The sequence below is a fragment of the Rana temporaria genome, chromosome 1 (assembly GCF_905171775.1).
Source record: "Rana temporaria chromosome 1, aRanTem1.1, whole genome shotgun sequence".
NCBI classification, from domain to species: Eukaryota; Metazoa; Chordata; class Amphibia; order Anura; family Ranidae; genus Rana; species Rana temporaria.
In genome coordinates this window covers 411,420,144-411,441,929 of record NC_053489.1, presented here as the reverse complement: position 1 = coordinate 411,441,929, position 21,786 = coordinate 411,420,144, and the positions used below count along the sequence as shown (strand labels likewise).

General features: G+C 41.8%; 1 protein-coding gene across 4 annotated transcripts in view; it reads left to right on the top strand.

Moving 5' to 3' along the window:
- The window catches only part of RBPMS (RNA binding protein, mRNA processing factor), a 279,843-nt gene that overhangs the window by 166,462 nt on the left and 91,595 nt on the right, over positions 1-21,786 (top strand). For all 4 annotated transcript variants that reach the window (XR_005743616.1, XM_040324575.1, XM_040324584.1 and 1 more), the window contains exon 5: positions 20,205-20,355. Coding sequence is in view for 3 of the 4 variants with exons in the window: in XM_040324575.1 (XP_040180509.1) it covers positions 20,205-20,355 (151 nt within the window). In the remaining variant the exon portion in view is untranslated. The remainder of the gene's footprint in view (positions 1-20,204; positions 20,356-21,786) is intronic.

The window sequence follows — 21,786 nt, the reverse complement described above, 5'->3', positions numbered from 1 at the left end:
CTGCCAATCTGCATATCTTCTTCCTCAGCCTCCCCCCCCTCATCCTCCTCCCCCTCAACCTCCTCATAAGGGGAGGTGTGGCCAATCCCCTTCCCTGGGGACTCCTGCCCTTCTTGGGACGCCTCAGCAGCCTCTTGTCCTGGGGATGGTGCAGCAGCCTGGCCTGATGGGCCAGCAACCTCCTGGCCTGATGGGCCGGCAACCTCCTGGCCTGATGGGTCAGCAATCTCCTGGCCATCTGTGGAGGACACAAAACAATCACAGGTTTGAGGATCAACACACTTGGCACATATTCCCTTCCCCCACCCACACATGCTAATCACCAGATAGAAAAACCAAAAACGTACCTGTCCTCACAGCAACATCGGATTGATAGCCACGCAGGCCCACCACCTGCTGTGGGTGGAAACACCTGGACACTGCCCATTCCTCCTCAGTCAGCCTGACGGGGCAGGGTCCGCGTCCTCCAGTGCACGTGGCATGTGCATTTATTTTGGCCATCTTGTCACGGACCAGGCTCCTAAGATCGTTGATCTTCTTTTGTATGCCAGCGGGGGTCCTCGTCTCCCCCCCCCCGCCGCATTGATCTGATCCGTGATTTTTTTAATCATGTCCTTCCTCTGGGCCGGGGAGGTGTTCCGGCTCTCAGGGCCATGCATGTAAATATCGCCCATATTGGACGATGCCCCGAGCAAGTATTTGCTTCTCAACCACAGAAAAATTTTACTTTCTGCGCTTGGGTGCCATCACAGCCACCACTCAGCACCAACAAAAATACTCACAGAAGAAACAAACAAAAATACTCACAGAAGAAACAAACAAAAATACTCACAGAAGAAACAAACAAAAATACTCACAGAAGAAACAAACAAAAATATTCACAGAAGAAACAAACAAAAATACTCACAGAAGAAACACACACAAAAAGCAAAACACACAAGCAGACAGCTACTACAAATTCAAAAACAAACACGCAAAAAACAATCAGAAAAAACAAACAGAAAATATACTGAGGAAAAAAAAACACCAACTACACTCTACTACTCCTCCAAAACTTTTATCTCACACACAACTCACCAACACACACCAACAAACGACAGAGCAGAAGCAACTTGCTCTAGGAAGGGGAACACAGGGATATACTTTTGCAAGGGAAGTGTGTTTGTCTGGGGCTATTTATACACAGGGTGATCCTCAAACTAAGTACACTTGGCCTTTTACCTATCTCACTGATTGCGCCGAGCCAAGTTCTGCACATGCCCAGTGAGGAGCAGATTCGTGCGCGCATGCGCAGTACGGGCGGCCCTTCATTTGCATGGGGTCACTGCTCATTACAATGAAGCACGCCCACTTCCTTCCCACTTGCAATAACCCCGCCTTACGTCTCGGAATTTAAGTTACACTTGTGCAATTTTGAACGCAAATGCGCTGTGGATACGGCACTTACGACACAAAATTAGGGCGCCGTAACTTAAATGACATACGTTTTGACTAACTTAATTTGCGCCGCTGTTTGTGGATCTGGCCCATAGATCTTTCTTTTAGTGGTATTTAATCATTATTGGGTTTTTAAACTAATCTACATAAACTGAAACATTTTGGGCAAATAAAAAAAACAAAACAAGTTGTTTCTGTTCAAGAATTTTGAAAATAAATAATCTTAGGCCAAACTGTATTCTGCTACATTTCTTTGGTAAAAAATAACCCAGTCTGTGTAAAAGTTATACAATCCACAAACTATGGTATATACCTGAAAATGGATTAATCCTGATGTGCTGAATCTCATTTATGGAGGCCTTAAAATGCAAGTACAACCCCATCAGCCCCCCCCCCCCCCCCCCAATTACCCCTTTTTGGAAAGTCCAATGTATTTAGTAAAAGGCATGGTGAGTTTTTTTAAGTTGTATTTCTTTTTATTTTAAATTAGTTTTCTTAGATGCTGTCATCAGAGCAGTACAGTGTCATCATATGACATGGAAGTGATCAGGGACATTATGTAGAAACAAAATAATAATAATTGTTTTTCCTTTTTTATTTTTTTTTTACAATTTTCATTAGTATTGATTACATGAGATTTTATAACTTTTAACTTTTACTAGTAAAATTTTGAGTGTAATGTAGCTGTGGATGTTTCTGTGTAGTCTTTATGATATAATGGTCCCATATAAATACAGGAAATACTGTATTGGCATAAAAAAAAAAATCTCTGATACGAGATTCCTAGTATAAAATGGCTAGTGTTATGTGAACTAAGCTATTTGTTCAGTAAATGACAGATTTTCACATATTCAAAGTTGACCTGGTTGTAATGCCTAAAATTTAAACTTTTGAAGTTGGTGTGTGTTTCCAAAAGCAAAGAATCACTTATCACGATCATTCAATACAGTATATCCGCCTGTGTGACTATTTTCATATAAGCCTGACCAGCTATATCATATGACATTGTTTGGAATGCATATGCTCATGAGTGAATGGCAGAAGGCTATAGTATAATGTATACTCAAGCGTAAAATCAGCGTGATGCTGCAGGCCAGTGGATAGCTCCATGAGCACTTAGAAATCAGAGGCCACATGATCAGCAGAAAAGCTTTGTTATTGCCATTTCCTCTTACGATGATGTAAATTGAAATTTTATGCAGCTTTTCAAATCCATTTATTTATGAATATAGCCACATGTTACATATGTTTTGCATATCCTGGCTTATCTTTTTCTTATTATGCGAAATGTGAAGAGCAGTGGTGACATACAAAGTGCAAAGTTTAACTGTAGCAGCCAATCACATTTTACATTTTGATGGTTCAATGCAGTGAGCACCATGAAAGATGCTTTTTGATTGGCTGATATTGATCACTGAATGTTATGTATTGTTTGAATTCACTAAAAAAGCAAAAGTTGTGTTTGTAAGGGTGTGTGTTCTTCTTACTATTGACCTTCTGGGTAATGGCTTCACAGGGGTATGCAGGGCAGGCAATCATATACATATACAGTAAATAGATGCTGTAGGTATAACATATTTTTTTCTATATGCCGTGATTGTTATTAATCGTTATTTCATATTTATTTGTTTTTGCTCTTGGGGCATCTAGTAATGTTGATGTGCCACCCTTTCTTGCCCACAGTTCCCCCAAATGTTGCTAGGGGTTCCTGGAGCATTCAAGCCTAGTACACACGACCGGATGTCAGCTGGCATTGGCCAGTTCAGAAAAAAAACAGATGACATTCGGCCTATGTGTATGGGAGACAAACAGCCGTCATCTGTCGAAGGCTCATGACCAAAAAAGGTCTGCCAACCGGCTCCCAGTCAGCACCCCTTGGTAATGGCTCAGAGCACTGATTGGAGTGCTCTGGTGGGGGGGGGGGGCACTGCACTGCACCCCCCCCCCCCCCCGCCTGGAGAAGACAATGGCTCGGCAGGAGGGATTCCCGCATTTATCTGTGTTGATGGGGGGAATCAAGCTAATTTCTTTCCTGAAACCCGGCCGTAGAGGCACTGGGGGTTATTTACTAAAGGCAAATCCACTTTGCACTACAAGTGCACTTGAAAGTGCACTGAAAGTACACTTGGAAGTAAAGTCGCTGTAGACTTGAGGGGGACATGCAAGGAAAATAAATAACAGCATTTTAGCTTGCACATGATTGGATGATAAAATTAGCAGAGCTTCCCCTCATTTCAGATCTACCCCTAATGCCCTGTACACACGATCGGTCCTTCCGATGAAAACGGTCTGATGGATTTTTCCGATGAAGCTGACTGATGATCAGTCGTGCCTACACACCATCAGTTAAAAAAAAACGATCATGTCAGAACGCAGTGACGTAAAACACAACGACGTACTGAGAAAAATTAAGTTTAATGCTTCCAAGCATGCGTCGACTTGATTCTGAGAATGCTTGGATTTTTAACCGATGGACATGCCCACAGACGATCGTTTTCTTATATCGGTTAGTTAACCATCAGATAGTTTTAAAACAAGTTCCTATTTTTTTAATCGATGGATAAATAACCTATGGGGCCCACACACGATCGGTTTAGTCTGATGAAAATGGTCCATCAGACCGTTCTCATCAGACAAACCGATCGTGTGTACGCGGCATTAGATTTAGAGCGACTGCACTTCCAAGTGCACTTGCAGTGCAAAGTGGATTTGCCTTTCGTAAATAACCCCCATTGTGTTTTCCACTATAGGAAGTATGGAGTTCACTAGAATTCTGGCAGATCAACAAGCACATGTCTGCTTTTTTTGTATCTATATATATAAAACTCAACGTGTGTGTGTATGTATGTTCCAGCATCACGTCCAAACGGCTAAAGATATTAACATGAAACTTGGCACACATGTTACTTATATGTCAGCAACAAACATAGGATAGGTGGTTTAACCCTTACCCACCCCCATTTGCCATGGTCAGGGTTTTTCTTTAAAGTCCCATTCAACTCTATGGGAAATACATGTTACTTCATGTTCCAGCATCACGTCCAAACGGCTAAAGATATTAACATGAAACTTGGCACACATGTTACTTATATGTCAGCAACAAACATAGGATAGGTGGTTTAACCCTTACCCACCCCCATTTGCCATGGTTGGGGTTTTCCTTTAAAGTCCCATTCAACTCTATGGGAAATACATGTTACTTCATAACTTCCAAACGGCTGTAGATATTTCGATAACACTTGGTCACATGTTACTTATATGTCCACTTAAACTATAGGATAGTTAATTTATCCCTTAACTACCCCCATTTGTGAGGGTCGGGGTTTTTGTTTAAAGTCCCATGCAAATCAATGGGAAATGTATGTTCCCACATAACTTCTGCACGCCTGGAGATATTTCAATAATACCTGGTACACATATTACTTATATGCCAAATAAAAATATATGACAGTTAAATTAACCCTTACCTACACCCTTATATAAAAGATGGGTATATTTATATTACTATGATTTTCCTCCCCAAAAGGTTAAGATAGGAAGACCGGGCAACGCCGGGTATTCAGCTAGTTTTTACTAAAGATAGAACATGGGGAAATGGGCATGTATTACAAGGATGTATTGACTATAATTTTGATATATTTTTCCATTTTGCCCAGACATACATGTGGATGCTAACTGCTAATGGCTATACTATTACATCTACTAATGGAAACACAACTAATTCTGCAGCATCCAGTTACCACTTTAAAAAAATGTCTTGTTTTCCTTTCCTTTAAGCTAAGTTGCCTGAATGTCTGTCTTTTTTTTATAAATGGAGATTTACCGTCCTAAGCTGGAATTGAGGCTCGATTATACGAAAAGTCAACCTAACATTTTTAATCCACAAGTTATATCTCAGTGATGTGCATTTCAAGCCTTGCCAGGTCAGTGCTTTTAAGGGAGTTAGTAAGATATAAACTAGGGATAGACTGCCAGTTCACTCTAAATCTTATCATAGAAACATTTTGGATGGAGTCACAGTGCCCGAAAAGCAATCACATCAATTTTAACTCTGAACTGAAAGTTTTATATTCTTTTGGTCCACTTTAGAATACTGGTGAAGGAGAATGCCAAAGGATAAAAGCAGAGTTAGACAGGATATCGGCCTCCAAATATGGTGCTGCGTTGCTTAGAATGATAGAAGGAATGCTGTATTTGCCTTAGAGCCCGATAGCTATGGTAAACCCTGCCAAATGAATGAAGTCATTTCACTTGAGCTTTTAAAGATGTTAGTGTAATAATGCTTTAATTCCCCACAACAACGCTCTCCACGGTCTGCTCCAGAGGAAGCCATATGTGTATGTACTGTTGTGATATCTCCAGGTATTCAATGACTTTCTCCTTCTGCTTTTCATTATAGATGAGTACAAGCAGCGAGAAAAGTCGTTTAAGAGAGGTAGCCTTAATGCATCTGTAGTCACTGGAAGCATTCATTTATTAAACCTTCAGGAAAAAGTTGGACCATATTGTACAAAATGAATACAATATGTCCTTCCATTTCCTTATCTAGGAATATTTTCCATATAGAAGGTAAAAAAGTGCAGTAATAATGACAACATTTTTGTATCAACACTGCTAATACTAATACTACTATCCAAACACTATAGTCTGTTGAAAAATGCTTTACAAATACAATTTATATACAATGTAATTATTAGTCAAATAGTAAAAATGCAATCTTTTTCATATGAAAACAAAGAAAACAATCAGGAATTGGATTATTGTTTTAGCTACACACAGACTTCCAGTTTAGCTAGGGAGGAAGGTGGGATAGCTAAGGGATACAATGGGGAAGAGGAAAGGGTCACACTTTAAGATCAAAAAGGATCATCAAGGATCACTTGTGAATTTTCTAAAGGGCTATTCTACTAAATAGTGGTATTTAGTAATAATAGGAAAGAGGAATGACCCTAGCACAATTGCCTGTAAAAAGTTTTCTTTCTTTTCTCCTTGTTAATAAATGCATACAGATTTTGTAGTGTATGCAGAACATATGGAAAATCAAGCAAAGCCCAGTGACCGTTCTGATTGGGCAAATGGCTAACCTAGGTTTGCTATAGCCATTACAGGGTTAAGTGGGGCATTGTCCTGCTAGGTAAATGTTCTGGGTATGCTAGCTATTGGCAATAAGCAAAATATTTAAAGTGGTTCTAAAGGCAGAAGGGTTTTTACCTTAATGCATTCTACGCAGGTTAAGGTAAAAAACCTTCTGGGTGCCGCTCCCCAGCCCACCCATATACTTACCTGAGCCCCATCTTGATCCAGCGATGTGCATGAGAGCAGCAGTTCTCCTGAGTCTCTCTCTCTTCGGCTCACATAGCAGGGGGAGCCATTGGCAATCACTGCCAGCGAGCACATAAGGAGAGAATGGGGGCAGTGCTGAGTCAGGCTCTGTGTGCACATCTCAGAAGGGAGTCTGCTCCAGTGACCCCATAGCAAGAGGCTTGATATTGGGGGCACTCGGCAGGGGGAGGAGCAAGGGCCGTACAAAGCAAATAACTATGACATATTTTATTTAAGTACAACCTTTAGAATCACTTTAATATCCTAGTCCAGCCTTTCTCAACCCTTTTATCACAGAGGAACCCTTGAAAATAGTTTTCACATCTCAGGGAACCCTTGCGTCTTTGGATCTGGTCATATACCGTACATGTTTGTTCTAATAGTATTTTTATTAAATCAAAGGGAATATATAGCCTTTTCAATGTTTTTGAGACTTTTTCATGTTTAAAATGTAGAGTTTTAAAAATGACTTTAACCTCCCTGGCGGTTATCCCGAGTATGGCTCTGGGTTAAATTTCACTACCATGAGCGGTAACCCGAGCCAGACTCGGGATTGCATTGCAGGATACTTGTGCAGGTTACTTACCTTGTCCCCAGGATCCTGCGATGTTCCCCCCGCTGTGTCTGCGGGCTGTGTTCTCCACCCGGAGCCCCGGCGGCAAATTCAAAAATGACAAAATTCATAATCCATACAGGACACTGTAATCTTACAGATTACATTACTGTATGAAATCATTTCACCTCCCTTTTGTACCTAGTGTTTTTGTCCAGTGCCCTGCATGCAGTTTTATAGTATATATACTGTTCTTTCTGCCTGGAAACTTGAGATTGTCCATAGCATCCAAAAAGTGTCCCTTTATGTCAAAAGTGGTTTCAGACCAGCTAGACGCGTTTCACAGTCTCATGCATCATCTGGGGTGCATGAGACTGCAAAACGCGTTGGGTACCCCACTGCTGCCGCTTTTTATCTGATCAGATTTCATTTAATTATTTAATGTAAGTGTTTCAACCTACATTAAAATACAGTTCATATACAGGATTACGCTATGTGCCTTCTCTCTTTTTCCTCTTCTGGATATTCCTCTTTTGGCCTTGCCCTTTGACTACTATTGGATCACTTCAATATATTCATCAAACCATCCACCTTTGGCTACACCATTGGGAGATTTGGAGGTCATTTTATGAGCTGCAGCATTGATCGATCCATGCGCCTATGTCACGCTAGATTGACCCTCTCGAATGTATGTTCCTCAGGGTTCAATCTCTCCGGTAAGCCTCCTTTCAGCTGGTGACGGCTTCTTCTCACTTTGGTTCAATTTATGCATTGAATTTTTGGAGCACCATCACTTGATCATTTATTTTGGACTGTCACTTATTTTTTATATAGATTGTGTTTGCACGTTTAATCCACACATGTATCCACAGATTTACCACGTATAATATATTCTATTCATGTTGTATATTCAATTATTATTTAGCGCTACTATTTTGTTCGTATTGTCTTTTTATCCACTTGTCTTTGGTTTTGTAGCTGCTCATCTTTGATAGACAGCGCGGAATATTTTGCTTTTTGTTTCCATATTATAATTTATGATTTTGTGTTTCAAACTTTATCATATCCATGACTTGTTTGGACAGATTTAGGTGTGTTATTACTAAGAATTACAGGCCTAAAATTTAAAACGCCAAATTTCTATGCAAAACAATTGTACCGCTTTGAGACGCAAAAATCTGACATAATCATACCGCCAGGGTGGCTACGGAACACTGCAATAGTAACTGGTAGTTTGGAAAACTGTACAGTCCTCTTAAAGGAAACAGTAGGTCCTGATATGATGTACACTTTAAATAAGTGAAATAATAAGATACAGTAGTTTGAGCGTGGAGACTGGAATATCTTTGCTTTTACATTGGTGGTCAATGGAAGAAGAAACCCTTTACAGATCATAAAACATACTTTTCCTTAAAGGGGAGTTCCACCCACAATTTCACTTTTTAAATATAAATACCCCTGTAATACACAAGCTTAATGTATTCTAGTAAAGTTAGTCTGTAAACTAAGGTCCGTTTTGTTAGGTTGTTACAGCATTTAGACAGTTTATAATCTAGAAATAGTCAGTGGCCATCTTAAGTGTGGGCATCATGAAGCCAGACTGTATGACTTCCTGGATTTCATCTTTGCATATCTCGCAATGTAATAGGTTTCAGTCAGGTTTGCAAGGACTACTGGGAAACATGATGCCTATCCCAGAAACCCTTGCAAATAGCCATGTGACTTAATAGCCTAGGCTAATAAGGAGGAGGAAGTAATGAAGGACTACAAAATAAAGGTATTTACAAGCAACAAAATAAATAAAAATTGTCCATTCTGAACACTATGAGATAAGAGCATGCAGCACAGACAAACATAAAAAAAATGGGTGGAACTCCACTTTAAAAAATATCATTGCATCCTCAAAAAGTGTATCATCCTGTACAACAGACAGTGGTGTACATTTACTCCCTTCTCAGAACACTAGGACATTGCTGAAGTGAACTAGGCTTTCCCATCACCTCTACTAAACTGACACGTTTACATATAATCAACCCAACGAGCCTTAAAGGGGTTGTAAAGGTTCGTCTTTTATTTTCTAAATAGGTTCCTTTAACCTCCCTGGCGGTATGATTCTTTCAGAAAAAACATGCTGAAAGCGGTACCATTATTTGCAAGGAAATTTGGCGTTTTATATTGTAGGTCTGTCATTTTTAGAAATAACTCACTTAAATCTGACCAAACAAGCTTCTAATAGGCATCCTGGGTATGACATTTTTTTAAAAACAAAATTATAAATTATAATATAATAAATAATTATAAATAATTATAACAAATAATAATATAATTATAATAAAAATTATTCAATAATGTAATCAAATCAAAATCACTGAAATGTTCTCAGTTGCAGAATTGTTGCTGTCATTATTTTTTTTTTTTATGACGAATTTCCCCACAAATCGCTATCGCACAATTCTGCAAGTGATTATAATTTATTATCGCTGTTTTTTAGCTGATCTAAAACTATTTTTGACATAAAAAGACACTTTTGGTTGCTATGGACAATCTACAGTTTGCAGGGAGAAAGAAACGTTTTTATTATATAAAATGACATGTAGGACACTGGGCAGACCACTAGGGACAAGGGGGGTGTGTTTTTTTTACATACAGTACTGTAATCTATAAGATTACAGTATACTGTATGTATAGTGTTTGTTTACTTTTTTTAATTTGGCGCCGTTCTCCGTCCCCGTGCGTCGTAACGTCGCAGGGAACGGAGATCGGCGTCACACGGAGGCACTATGTGAATCGAGCGAGGTCCTGCTCGCTCACACAGCGCGGTGGCATCGCTGGATCCAGGGACAAGGTAAGTAAAACTCCCTGTACATCCAGCGAGGCGAGCCCGAGTCTGACTCGGGGTTACCGATCCTTGCCCAAAAATCTCACCCCGAGTCAGACTCGGGAACACAGCCCAGGAGGTTAAGCTAGTGCATTGTTGGTTCACTTACCTTTTCCTTCAATTTCCCTTCTAAATGTTTTTTTTCTTTGTTTGAATTTCTCACTTCCTGTTTCTCCTCAGTAAGCTTTCCACCATCATCTGAGCGGTGGAAAGTCATTTAGAACAGCTTACTGAACACCTTACTGAGGAGGAACAGGAAGTGAGAAATTCAGACAAAGAAAACAAAGAAAAAAACATTTAGAAGGGAAATGGAAGGAAAAGGTAAGTGAACCAACAATGCACTAGCTTAAAGTAACCTATTTAGAAAATAAAAAACGAACCTTTGCAACCCCTTTAAGCCTGTTTTGTTCTGGGACTCCAGTTCACTACACTAATCAGGGTAAAGACCCATGACATCCTCATTCTGTAGCTTCTAACCTCAATATTAATAAATCTTAGTGATTTGTATTAGTACTGGAGAGCTGGAGGTGCCCACAATCTAGTCTCCACACTAAATTTTCTCATAATCTTACTGATTTATAGTGTGCATTGTATCAGGACCTGCTGTTTCCTCCGGAGGACTGGACAGCTTGTCAAGCTACAATATATTTTAGTAGTGTGTGTGTATGTGTGTATTTATGTGTGTAAAAGATCAGGAATAATGATTTCAGTATTTTAAGACACTTGAACTAAGTAAGATTCCACAGGAGGTCAATGCACTGTGTGTTGAGACTCCATTCCAGTTAAAGGCCAGTTCTATCTAAAATAAATTATATATATTTTTTTCCCTTACACTGGGTCATAGTTTGAACCGTCCCCAGTCTGTCAAGATTAAAACAGCAGGCCTAGTTAGTTAGCAGATAGCAGTGCTTTCATTTTTATTTTTATTTTTTTGTGGTTCTATATGAAGTTATTCTGTATGAACTAATCGTCTTGCCTTGTGAAGTACTGTATTTATTAGCGTATAACACTCACTTTTTTACCCTGAAAATAGAGGGTAAACTGTGCCTGCGTGTTATACGCAGGGGGCTGTGGAAAGTTTTTTCCTGAAACTTCCCTCTCAGGCCTCGTACACACGACCGAGTTTCTCGGCAAAAACCAGCAAGAAACTTGCTGGGAGATATTTTTTTGCCGAGGAAACCGGTCGTGTGTACATTTTCATCAAGGAAACTGTCGAGAAACTCGACGAGCCAAAAAGAGAGCAAGTTCTCTATTTCCTCGACGGGAATGGAGAAACTTGCCTTGTCAAGTTCCTCGACAGCCTAACAAGGAACTCGACGAGGAAAACGATGTGTTTCACCCGTCGAGTTCCTTGGTCGTGTGTACGAGGCTTCAAAGTTAGGATGCGTGTTATACGCCTGTGCGTGTTATACGCCGGTAAATACGGTACTCTATATTTAGGTCCAGCCTGTCTACTGTGCCTAAAAAAAATGTTGTTTACCACAAACCTATATTCTAGGTTTAAGGGTCCATTCACACGTGCGGACCGTTTTTTAGATCAGTTTTTTATCATCAGTTGATCCGTTTTTTCATCCGTTTTTCATCCGTTTTACATCCGTTTTTCATCAGTTTTTTCATCCGTTTTTCATCCGTTTTTCATCCGTTTTTCATCCGTTTTTCATCCGTTTTACATCCGTTTTTCATCAGTTGTCATCCGTTTTCATCCGTTTTTCATCCGTTTTTCATCCGTTTTTCATCCGTTTTACATCCGTTTTTCATCAGTTGTCATCCGTTTTCATCCGTTTTTCATCCGTTTTACATCCGTTTTTCATCAGTTGTCATCCGTTTTCATCCGTTTTTCATCCGTTTTTTCATCCGTTTTTTCATCCGTTTTTTTTTATTGTTAGAACTTTATTTTTATTACATATTTTGATGAAAAACGGATGTTAGAGGATCGGATGTTAAACGGATCGTCCGCTAACATCCGTTTTTCGTCCGTTACGTTTTTTTGACGGAAGAAAAATAGGGTTTTCTTCCATTCAAAAAAAAAGAGCTTAACGGAGACGGATGTTAACGGACGTTAGCGGATGCTCATCCTCTAACGTACGCTATCCCATTGGAAAGCATTGCAGTCTGTAAACGGACATATGAAAAAACAGACAGACGGTCCGCACGTGTGAAAGGACCCTTACAGATGTGCTTTCTTGTTATATTCTATAGTTTAAGTAAAATGGAAAAAAAAATCAAAATCATATAAACGTGTCATTATATATTTATACTCTGTTTCACTTTATCATCATCACTTACTTCATTGCAGGTGATTGCAGTTGAGTAAATGTCTTGAAACTCTATTATAACAGAAACGTTTTGGCTTTACATTTACATGAGAAACATTGAAAAGCCATATATTTATTTTATATAGACAAAATCTAGACAAATCTTATAGCATAGATTTTGTTTAGATAAATCATTCATTAACATGTTATTATGCCAGTCTAGCATCTGAAAGATTGCAGCTGTTTTCTTATGAAATGGATAAATATCCTGGCAATGTCACTAATCATTTCACATTGGCAGCCTTCTCCTAGCTTGTTCTTGCGTCTTATTATTACCCATATAAGGGGTTTTACAGTAAGTATACCCCGAGGTCTGTTCTACCAAATTACAACACTATTGTTTTGTTTTTTTTGTTTTTTTTTATATATATAATAAATTTGTTCCCACACATCTTCTAGCAGCGCTCATTAAAATGTCAAATAATTTGCAAGCCATAAAAAGATTTCCAAGTAAAGTTAAATAAATCTCTGTGTTTATTCTTTGTTGATATGATGTTGCCAATGTACATAAGTCTATCTGTGATCAATTTGCAGTGAATCTTGACATGACTGGAGGTTTCATATCAAGTTCAGCAACTAGTTGTATCAGTTTTTTTATGAGTACTGTATCTGTCTCTTTATAGTAGTACATTTAAATGATAATACAGGCTTGGGTTTATAGGGGTTAGAACATTTTCTGCTTTATTACGTAGGGCACTTTGGAGAGCAGCGCTGAAATGCAAAGTTTAGTAATCCTTTTCAACCAGTCAGAAATAATTTCTTAATTGGGCTGATGATGGTAGACTGTGATAGATTTCATTTCTGTATGTTACAGCATTTTACACGGCATCGTCAATCTGGATACACAGTATAGCAGATGATAGGCTGCTATCATTTAGTATAAACAAAAAGAGAAAATGCGCCAACCTAAGTGCAGTAAGTGGGTATTTAATTCAAGTAATTTTTACACAATAAGAATGGCTACTCACAAAACCAGTGATAACACAGGCATGTAATGGAAGAAACGGCTGGTCCGGTGTCACAACGTGTCATCAACAGTTACAACAGGCTGGTCTCATATCCTGGTCCCCTGGGCGATGGAAATGAAGGTCCAAGGTGTTCAGGAGCCTTTGGGGGACCCCAGAGAGTACAGGAGCCGTGGATGCTGTATCAGAAGCGGCGTGCGTTCCAGCGTGGAACGCAACGTATCGCCGTACAACCGGAAGTGACGTAGGGACTTCGGACAGCCAATGGGATGACGCGTTTCTCAGCCTCCGCTGGTTCATCAGATCCATGGTGTCCAATAGGAGCGGACGTAATAAGTAAGCAGGAAAGTGCCGTGATTGGTCAGCGGCGCCAATGGGCAAATGCACACAATTGGCGCCGCTGACCAATCACGGCACTTTCCTGCTTACTTAGGTTGGCGCATTTTCTCTTTTTGTTTATACATATCTTTCAGAGTCTGCTTCTGCTTCAGGATTTTGCTGCCACTAAAGTGCTTATTGGACTTATATTGGACTATTGATTCATTCATTTTTAGTTATTGACATGGACCTTATGACATATGTACTTTTCAATTATTGACTGTGCTCTCCTGGTTATGCGCCATCTACCTATATGTATTATACTGCTATCATTTAGTACAGGGGTCTCCAAACGTTCTAAACAAAGGTCCAGTTCACTGTCCTTCACATAGTAAACTGTGCAGATTGTGACCAGCTCGAGTAGAAATTGTCCCAGAATCAGTGGAAGCAAACAATACTGGTGGTCATTGAGAGTAAAACAATTACATAGTTCCTGTGGTCAACATGAGGTGGAATAATGCCCCATCATTGGCATTAGTTGGGACAACAGTGCACCATCATTGATATTAGTGAGAGGAATCGTGCAACATCACAGGTATTAGTTTGAGGGATTGTGCCCCATCATTGATATTAGTGAGAGGAATCCTGCCCCATCATTGATATTAGTTGGAGCAATAGTGCCCCAAAATTAGTATCAGCTTGAAGAATGGTGGCAATCACTGGTATGAGTTGAAGGAATTGTGTCACATCACTGGTACTGGTTGAAAGAATGGTGCCCCATTCATTGTTATCAGTGGGATGGATAGTGTCCCTTTCTGTCAGTGGGAGGAATAGTGCCTCTTTGTGAAAGGTATTTAATTGCCTATAACCCGGTTTAGGTCATAAAAATAGCTATGCAATCAGGTAAACATTGTACTAAAAATTTCTGATGTCCGTGGCCCGGATTCAGATAGGAGATACGCCGTCGTATCTCTGAGTGCGGGCCGTCGTATCTATGCGCCTGATTCAGAGAATCAGTTACGCATAGATTTTCCTAAGATCCGACCGGCGTAAGTGTCTTACACCGTCGTATCTTAGGCTGCATATTTACGCTGGCCGCTAGGTGGCGCTTCCGTGTAGTTACGCAAGGAATATGCTAATTAGGTATTTACGCCGATTCAGAAACGTACGTCCCGCCGGCGCATTTTTTTTACGTCGTTTACGTTAGGCTTTTTTCGGCGTATAGTTACCCCTGCTATATGAGGCATAGCTAATGTTAAGTATGGACGTCGGTCCCGCGCCGAGTTTTGAAAATTTTAAGTCGTTCGCGAATAGGGCTGGACGTCATTTACGTTTGCGTCGAATCCAATACGTCCTTGGGGCGTACTTTGGAGCAATGCACACTGGGATATTTCACGGGCGGCGCATGCGCAGTTCAAATAAAACGTCAAAAACGCGGGGTCATCTCAAATTTGAATAAAACATGCCCACAACATCCCCATTTGAATTAGGCGGGCTTACGCCGCCACACATACGTTACGCCGTCGTAACTAAGGGCGCAAGTTCTTTCTGCATACGGAACTTGCGCCCAAAGTTACAGCGGCGTAACGTATCTGAGATACGTTATGCCGGCAGATAGATAGACGAATCTATCTGAATCCGGTCCTGTGTCTTTCCTTTTACATCAGTGTGGCCAATATATAGTATCTCACAAAAGTGAGTACACCTCATTCTTGTAAAAATGCTATTATAACTTTTCGTGTGACAACACTGAAGAACAAGAAATGACACATTGCTACAATGTAAAGTAGTGTGTATACAGCTTGTATAACAGTGTACATTTGCTATCCCCTCAAAATAACTGATGAACTGGCCAAGCATTTTTTTAGACCTAAACCCTATTGAGCATCTGTGGGGCAGCCTCAAAAGGGGGAGGTCTCCAACATCCACCAGCTCTGTGATGTCAACATGGAGGAGTGGAAGAGGACTCCAGTGGCAACCTATAAAGCTCTGGTGAACTCCATGCCTAAGAGGGTTAAGGCAGTGCTGGAAAATAATGGTGGCCACACAAAATATTGACACTTTGGGCCCAATTTGGACATTTTCACTTAGGGGTGTACTCACCTTTGTTGCCAGCTGTTTAGACATTAATGGCTGTGTGTTGAGTTATTTTGAGGGGACAGCAAATGTACACGGTTATACAAGCTGCACATTGTAGCAAAGTGTCATTTCTTTAGTGTTGTCACATTAAAGGATATAATAAAATATTTACAAAAATGTAAGGGGTGTACTCAATTTTGTGAGCTACTGTATGTGTGTATGTATATATATATATAGACCTGGGGATGGAAGAATAGTCTGCTGGAGCCTGTTCAAAGTACCCATTGATCCATTAATAGTGGTTGCAATGCAGGCTCAACTGTATAAGGTGGAATACGTCTTTAAAGCGGTTCTCCACCCTAAAGTGGAGTCCCGCTGATCGGAACCCTCCCCCCCTCCGGTGTCACATTTGACACCTTTCAGGGGGGAGGGGGGTGCAGATACCTGTCTAAAGACAGGTATTTGCACCCACTTCCGGCCACACGCTACGGGCGAAAGATGGGTTTTTCGGACTTCCCGTCTGTCGCCCGTTGTGTGCTGGGAACACTCGGCTCCCAGCACACAGCGTGTGAGCCAATCGGCGGGCGCAGCGCGACTCGCGCATGCGCCGTAGGGAACCGGGCAGTGAAGCCGCAGCGCTTCACTTCCTGGTTCCCTCAGCGTGGATGGCGGGGGGAGCAGCAGAGAGACGAGCGATCGCTCGTGCTCTGCTGCGATCAGCGCTGGACTCCAGGACAGGTAAGTGTCCTAATATTAAAAGTCAGCAGCTGCAGTATTTGTAGCTGCTGGCTTTTAATATTATTTTCCCGTGGCACATCCGCTTTAAGCTGAAATTATGTACATGCTAAAGCAACAGGTTCCTTTAATTGCTATGCCTCACAGTACGCACCCTTAAAGGGGTTTTAAAGGTACAATTTTTTTTTCCTAAATAGCTTCCTTTACCTTAGTGCAGTCCTCTTTCACTTACCTCATCCTTTCATTTTGCTTTTAAATGTCCTTATTTTTTCTGAGAAATTCTCACTTCCTGTTCTTCTGTCTGTAACTACATACAGTAATGCAAGGCTTTCTCCCTGGTGTGGAGTGTCGTGCTCGCCCCCTCCTTTGGACTACAGGAGAGTCAGGACGCTCTCTACCTTGCAGATAGAGAAAGGAGCTGTGTGTTAGTTAATTTTAAAAGATTGAATAAAAAAAAAAAAAAAAAAAACGTTTTATATTTTGTTATAAAATTTTGCAAATGGGTAATTTTTCTCCTTCATTGATGTACAATGATGAGGCTGTACTGATGGGCACCGATGGGCTGCACTGATGGGCACTGATGGGCTGCACTGATGGGCATTGATGGGCTGCACTGGTGGGCACTGATAGGCGGCACTGGTCGTCACTGATAGGCGGCACTGATAGGCAGCATTGGTGGGCACTGAGAGGTGACACTGAGAGCTGGCACTGATGGGTGGCTCTGGTGGGCACTGAGAATTGGCACTAATAGGTGGCACTGATAGGTGGCAGTGATGGGCACTGATGGGTGGCAATTATGGGCACTGATCAGCACTGGTAGGTGAGACTGATAGGCAGCACTGCTAGGTGGCACTGATGAGGCACTGACTGCCACCACTGGTGGGCATTGATAGGTGGCAATCGTAGGCATTGATAGGAGGCACTGTTTTGCACTGGTGGTCACTGTGGGCACTGGCAGGTGGCACTGGCAGACAGTACTTGTGGGCACTGATGAGGCTGATGTGCCTCTTCCACTGGGGACCGATGTCCCTTACACAAAAGCCAGTGATCTGATTTTTTTCAGCGTGAGGAGAGAAAAAAGGGATTACTGAGCTTTGTTTACATCACGTGATCAGCTGTCATTGGCTGACAGCTGATCATGTGGTAAGAGGCCTGGACTGGCCCCTTACTCGGATCTGTGATCCATCTCAGTGACTCAGTGTTTACAGCGTGTGCCCTGCAGGGGGGCACGCGGGGAGTGTGCAAAGGGGAGGATGTCTATTGATGGCCTCCCAGTAATTCAGGTCCGCGGACGCCTAGTGGCTAAAGAGTGCACCACAAACTGGTAAGAATATTTCTCAATGATAATTGTATTGTTTTGGATGATTGGCTTTTGGGCTACAGTACTTAATAACCAACACTCAAAAGCATAAATAAAAGTTGACACTGTGAGGGAGATTTACAAAAACGGGAGCACTCAGAATCTGGTGTAACTTCCTAAGCCAGGTAAGGACCCTTTGCAACCCGACTCTTACAGGCCTATATCGTTATTGAATTCAGATGTAAAAATTTTAGCACGGGCTCTGGCAACAAGGCTTTCCAGGGTGATAGCTAGGCTGGTCCATGTGGACCAGTCTGGCTTTATCCCTGCTCGCTCCACGGCACTGAACATCAGGAGACTCTTCCTGAATCTGCAGCTGCCGGGGGAGAATCCGGGACATAGGGCGATTCTTTCGCTCGACGCTGCCAAAGCTTTCGACAGCGTTGAGTGGAGATATCTTTGGTTGGTGTTGAATAGAATTGGCTTGGGGGAGAACTTTGTCAAATGGATACAACTTCTGTATGCAGCCCCGTCAGCGAGAATTAGGATAAACAACGAGATGTCGGAGGCCTTTCCTTTGTTTCGGGGCACTAGGCAGGGGTGTCCTTTGTCACCCCTGCTCTTTGCCCTAGCATTGGAACCTTTGGCTGCTAGAATACGCACTTCCCCCGATATTGTGGGGTTTCGATGCAGGCATGGAGAGACCAGACTGTCCTTGTATGCGGATGATGCACTGCTGTATTTGGGGGACACGGAGGGATCTCTGCTCGCCGCGATGCAACTCATTCAGAATTTTGGGGAACTATCTGGCTTTGCCATTAATTGGCATAAGTCGGTACTCCTCCCACTCGACGATCCACCGTCGGAAATGCCAGGGATAGCGTCCAGGATACAAATGGTAGAATCCTTTAAATACCTAGGAATCGTAGTGACCAAAGACCCAACAGATTATGTGTCCCTAAATCTTAAGCCTCTACTACATAAATTTAAAACTAAATGTTCTGCCTGGTGTAAGTTACCTCTGACAGTAACGGGACGAGTAAACCTGATTAAGATGGTCTGGGCCCCACAGCTGTTGTATATCTTGCATAACGCCCCGGTGTGGATCCCGAAATGTTGGTTTCAACGAATAGACTCCCAGTTCCGGTCCCTTGTCTGGAACAACAGGGTGGCCAGAATAAAACTCCTCACTTTACAATACCCTAAGGATCAGGGGGGACTGGCTGTCCCCCATGCTCAGACGTATTTCTATGCAGCCCAACTACAGCACTTTGTAGGGTGGAACCGGTCAACAGTGACGGATCCTTCTAGAGCCTTGCTCATTGACCCCACCACTTCGTACTCTGCAATGTCACACATGGAGATGGGCTTCCCTGGGGTCCCGGACGGAGGCCCTACGATTTGCCTCTTAAAAAAATTGTGGAATGCTGTTTGGAGAAGGATGGGGATCGTGGGTTTCCTGCCTAGTACGCCCATTTGGCGGAACAGGCTCTATACCGAATTAGTCAAAATTCAGGATTGCTCCAGATGGGAGGCAGCGGGCATTCAATACTTACGCCAGATCTTTGACAGAGCGGCCCTGAAATCTTTTGAAAGGCTGAAGGAGGAATTCCCCTTATTGGAAGGGTCACACTATCACTATATCAGGCTAGCTCATGCGATTCGATCCCAGGGTCATTGTTCCACGCTGCGATGGGAGAAATCTCGCTTCTTGGGCTCGGTCTTTGATGACACTGAGAAAAAGGGGTTTATCTCCAGGGCGTACCTGCAACTACTGGGACCCTTACAAGCACCCGATGTTCTTCCTTGTAGAGGGAAATAGGAGACCGATATAGGACCAATAGATGGGGAGCAATGGGAGCAGATATTGAGTACAGGGCCTTTGGTTTCGGTCTCAGAATCTGGTGTAGCTGCGCATGATAGCCAATCAACTTCTAACCTTAGCTTGTTCTATTAAGCTTTGGCAATATAAACTGGAAGCTGATTGGTTGTATGCAGATCTGCCTCAGATGTTGCACTCTCCAGCTTTAGTAAATAACCCCCTGTGCATTCTGTAAACTTTTTGAACAATTTATACAACCAAAAAAGAAAAAAGTGCTGTACAATTAATTATCTTTTATTTTTCTAGATTCTCTAAACAGATGAAGTGAAATTTCTGTTTGGTTGCTATGAACTATACACATAATTTCTGTTTGCACTGTTACAAAATAATCCAACAAATCTACCTTTTTTATGAATTTTTTTTTTCTTATTCTTATTTTTATTATCTGCTGAATAAATGTTTCTCATTTAATGGTTTCAGGGAATACGCTTTGATCCAGAAATTCCTCAGACGTTACGGCTCGAGTTTGCAAAAGCAAATACAAAGATGGCCAAGAGCAAACTTGTGGGAACCCCAAATCCCAGCACACCTCAGCTGAACAATGTACCTCAGTTTATCTCCAGGGATCAGTGTAAGTTTTATATTTCTTTTACATACATAAAATGTATGTGTTGGATGGACTGGATTTTAAAACACATTTTGGGTAGGATAATTTGTTTAGGGGGAAATGTTTTCAAAGTAAAAAGGCTTGTTGGTAGGCAGCCCTCTGTGTCTGCCATGTGCCCACAGTTGTGTCTGTAGCCCACTGTCCAAACCAGAATTAGGTTCATAGCGCCTTGTGCAACCTACCCTAATAAAAAACACAAATCTTCCACCTTTGTATTATTTCCAATATACACATCTGACAGGAATAAAATGTTTCTGCATTCCCCTACAACACCCAATCAGATGTATTCTTTAATTTCTATTATGGACATTATAATCATCACCAACCTGGTCTTGGCTCTTTGATATAGCTTTCTGTTTCAGTGACAGAATGGGGATGTTTATAATGATGAAATCTTTGTGCTGCTAGTCTTTCACACTGAGGAGTTTTTCAGGCAGTATAGCGCTAAAAATAGCGTCTAAATACCGCCTGAAAAACTCCTGCCCAGCATTCTCAATGTGAAACCCCGAGGGCTTTCACACTGAGGCGATGCGCTGGCAGGAGAGAAAAAAATCTCCTGCAAGCACCTTTTTTGGAGCGGTGAGAGGAGCGGTGTGTATACCGCTCCTTCATATTTAAAACAATGGAAAACCGTGGTAATACCCCCCGCAATGCGCCTCTGCGGTATTAACCCTTTTTCAGCCGCTAGCGGGGGTTAATACCGCGCGGCTAGCGACCGAATCCCGCGGCCATTCCGACGGTTTAGCGCCGCTATTTTTAGCGGTGCTATACCGCCACCGCACCTCCCGCTGCAGTGTGAAAGGGGCCTTAGTGATGTTTCTAGACCAGCGCCTGCAGTATCAGGGCTGTTCTCGCCACCATCCTAATCTCAGACCATGCTGGGATTTTTTTTTTATCCATCATTTTGATCTGTTTTTATTGAAGAGTGAAATGTAGCAGACTTCTATGCTTTCCTCCTCCTATCACTCCTCCTGCACAAACATTAGTACTTAGCTGTAAGCTACAAGTCCCATCATGCCTCTGGGATTCTTGCTTGAAACTAACAAGCCTTGCAATTCCCCATGAGATTTGTAGGTTGAGCACCCATGCTGTGAAGCCTCGTACACACGACCAAGGAACTCGACGGGCGAAACACATCGTTTTCCTCGTCGAGTTCCTTGTTAGGCTGTCGAGGAACTCAACAAGGCAAGTTTCTCCATTCCAGTCTGTCGATCGGCTCCTGATCAGCTCCCTCAGCCAATGGATGAGAGCGCTGACCGGAGTGTTCTGGTAGGGGGACCATCCCCCTGTCAAAACACACTAAAACAGTGGAGAACATCAGATAATTAATACAGCGGCTCTAATCGAAACTGTAAAAATAAAAAATGTGTTCAGCCCGCTTGGTTGAACAAAACA